At 56.2% G+C, this 3,072-nt stretch overlaps 1 protein-coding gene across 1 annotated transcript; it reads right to left on the bottom strand.

Annotated features, from left to right (window-relative positions):
- Nucleotides 1-555: 555 nt before the first annotated feature.
- JKF63_05746 (uncharacterized protein) lies at nucleotides 556-3,072 on the bottom strand (the record flags this gene model as incomplete). The annotated part of the gene is made up of 1 exon (XM_067901700.1): nucleotides 556-3,072. The coding sequence occupies one exon, from the start codon at nucleotides 3,070-3,072 to the stop codon at nucleotides 556-558; it is 2,517 nt and encodes an 838-aa protein (XP_067757726.1).

Raw genomic sequence — 3,072 nt, 5'->3', positions numbered from 1 at the left:
AGCAAGAACCGCATCAGCCTGTAAATTTAGTGCGTGTGTGGGTGGTAGGTATAGGGGGGAGGGGGGAGTGAGGGTGAATAGTCAACTCATGAACGCCCCCTCGCCTGTTCCAGCTGAGCTCTCCTCCCCCCTCCTCCTCTGAGTCTGCGCATCACCACATATGTGCCCCAACACTGCTGCACACGCACACACAGCGAAGACCCCCGCCCCCTTGGAGTGAGAGACAAGTCTCGCGCAAACGATCCGCTCTCGAAACAGGCAAAGCGGTTAAAACGAACTTGGGAATAAATAAAAAGAAGAGGGGGGAGGAGAGTACCGATGGAAAATAAACCTCCAAATAACAACAGCAAAATCATCAGGAAAAGCACATCACCAACGGGGACATGTCGTTCTGTGGTGCGCTTACACGAAACGCCACTCTCACTCACGCTGTGCCTCTCTGCCCCCCTCCCCCCACCCACCCACCCACCCACCCACCCCAGATTACTTCTCCTCCTGTGTGGCATGTTGTTTGCTCTCTGCTCTCTCTCCTCCTCAGGGGCGGCCCTTCACGATCTACGAATCCTTTTCCTTCAAGGTGTTCTTCTTGGCCTGACCTAGCGTGACACCACGGGCACGCGAGGCAAAGAGTAGTGAGCTGCTCGATTCACTTGCGTTGTAATCGGCTGGATTCACACAAACGAACATGAGCACCTTTGCCTGCCCGGTCATGGAGTCTTGGAGAAGGAAAGTGAGGGCAGAGTTGCGGAAGGGAACATGCTTGGCGTTCTGGGAGAGTCCGGCAATTACATCGCCCAGGGCAGAGAGCGACTTGTTAATCGAAACCGCCTCCTTGAGGCGCTGACCCTCCGCACCACTTTTATCGAGGCGCTCACTTCCAGCCAAATCGATCAGTGAAAGTTTGCCGTACCCCTGCATGTTGGTATGTTTGTTCGTGGTGCGCACAATGACATACAGCAGCATGTGCGAGCGCGACGAGTGTTCATTCATGTTTGTCGTGCTTTCGCTTCGGTGCGCCTGGGCCGTCGCCATGATGTCGTCAATGTCACTCGACGACGTCACCGTGACCTCCTTGAGGTTCGTCACATACGTGCCAAACGGCCCGCCCTGCTTCACCTCGTACGTAGTCCCGGAAGCCTCTTTTTTCGTAGCCAGGAGGTCAAGGATCTGCTCGCAGTAAATCTCTAGCACTGAGACCGTCACGGTAGAGACCTCTGACTCTTTGCGCTCGTCAATGATACTGAAAAGCCGCTCGAGGGCACGTGTGTTAATACCCTTATTCTCGCCCACAGTGCCATTCATCGTGAAGGTTTTTCCGCTGCCGGTTTGGCCGTAGGCAAAAATACAGACGTTAAAACCATCAACGACACTGTCGATAAGTGGGGCAGTGTCCTCAAACACAGACGCCTGCGGCACTGCCGGTGAGTAGACCTCGTCGAACTCGAAAATCTTCGGCCTTCCGTTCGAATCCATGAACTTCACCTCGCCCTGCGAGGGGAAAGACATGACATTCTTGTGGCCATCCGCGATTTCCTTCGGCAGCAAGGGTCGCACACGGCAGTAAACGCGAATGTTCCCCTTGAGGTCCTGGATGGTGTTGTAGTACTGCTTGCGCAACTGCATCTCACGTTTGTACAGCTCCTGCGTCCACAGCAGTGCCTTGCGGTCGGCCTGGCGGTCCACATCGCTGGCTTGTATCATGGCTGCCATAGCGTTGGTCACCTTCGCCGAAAAGTATTGTGTCTGTTCCGTGAACTCGGCGCATTGCACTTCCTTAATCTCGCGCAAGGACTTGCGCATGGCTGCCACAGAGCTGCGCATGCGCGCGACCAGCGCCGGCGAGACAGGCTTGGTCGAGTCGCGAGCCGCCTGTTTGTTCGAGGGAACTCCGAGCACCGGCGCAAGCGCCGCATTGGCGGCGCCGCCGCCGCCATTCTCCAGAGTTTCCACGCGCTCGGCGTAATGATTGAGCATGCCAACAGCTTCTTTGTTCTTCGCTTTGACATCTTTGTACTTGTTCTGCAGCTCCTCATGCTTCTGGCGCAGCTCCGCCAGCTGCTGGCGCAGGTTGTGAACCTCGCTGCGCTCGTGATTCATGAAATTCTCCGTTTCCTTCTGTGCCTGCATGATCACCGCTGTTGGATCGGCACGCTGGCGACCCATGCGGCGCTGGCGAAGCCGCCGCTGCTCGTCGTCATCGTCGCTGTCGGCCTCAGCCAAGTCCTCGTCGGCCATGGCGCGCATCTTGGCGCCCTCGCCCTCGCCAACATCGATGCCGGTCATGGCCTCGAACAAGCTTAAAGCCTCGGAAAACCGCTCAATGAGTGTCATCAGCTCAGCTGCGATGCGCTCGTGATCACCGGACTCAAGCATGCGCATACACATTACCTTGTGCCTTTTGCAGTCATTTGCGATTTCGGTGTCCGGGAGGACATGCGGATGCTCCAGCGCATACTCAAGAGACGCAAGATCCCCCTGACATTCCAGCAGAAGTGTCTCTTCCGTGTCGAGGGCACCATTGCGGCTCGTTGCGTCAAGAGGAACTAAGTCGCGCTGTTGAGACTTGGATGTGCGCTGTTGCTGCTGATCCTTGAGCATCTTGGCGGTGATGCGGTCAAAGGGTTCGCCGAGGGATCGGCTATGCTGAAAACGCTGTATCAAACGCTGATGCCCGTTAGTGTGGTATCGCTTGTACCATGTGATGACGGTTTGCATAATCTTCTCGCGTAACTCAACATCGGTAGTGGTCTTGGCAACCTTGAACAAACGATCTGTCCACTTCGCTGAGGACAACAAAACGGCAAACTGCGGGCCACTATTGATAAGACACTGATCCATCACAGTGACCATGCGCATCTGCACTGCGGGTGCGTTGTGCTTAAAGCGCTGGCGAATCTCATCCAGCACAGCGCCACCGCTGCCTTGACGGATGTGCTCGACAAGACGGGCTGTGGCATCCGAGTCACCCTCCGGATCCTGAGAGGAAATCTCACGCGCAATCAGCTCTGGGATCCCCAACTCGACAGCCGAGGCTGCCGACGACTGCGAGGCTCGGCCAAGCGGCAAATTCAT

This window comes from Porcisia hertigi, chromosome 19 (assembly GCF_017918235.1).
Source record: "Porcisia hertigi strain C119 chromosome 19, whole genome shotgun sequence".
NCBI classification, from domain to species: Eukaryota; Euglenozoa; class Kinetoplastea; order Trypanosomatida; family Trypanosomatidae; genus Porcisia; species Porcisia hertigi.
Note: the sequence above shows the minus strand (reverse complement) of the source record. Positions and strands in the feature narration are given on the sequence as shown.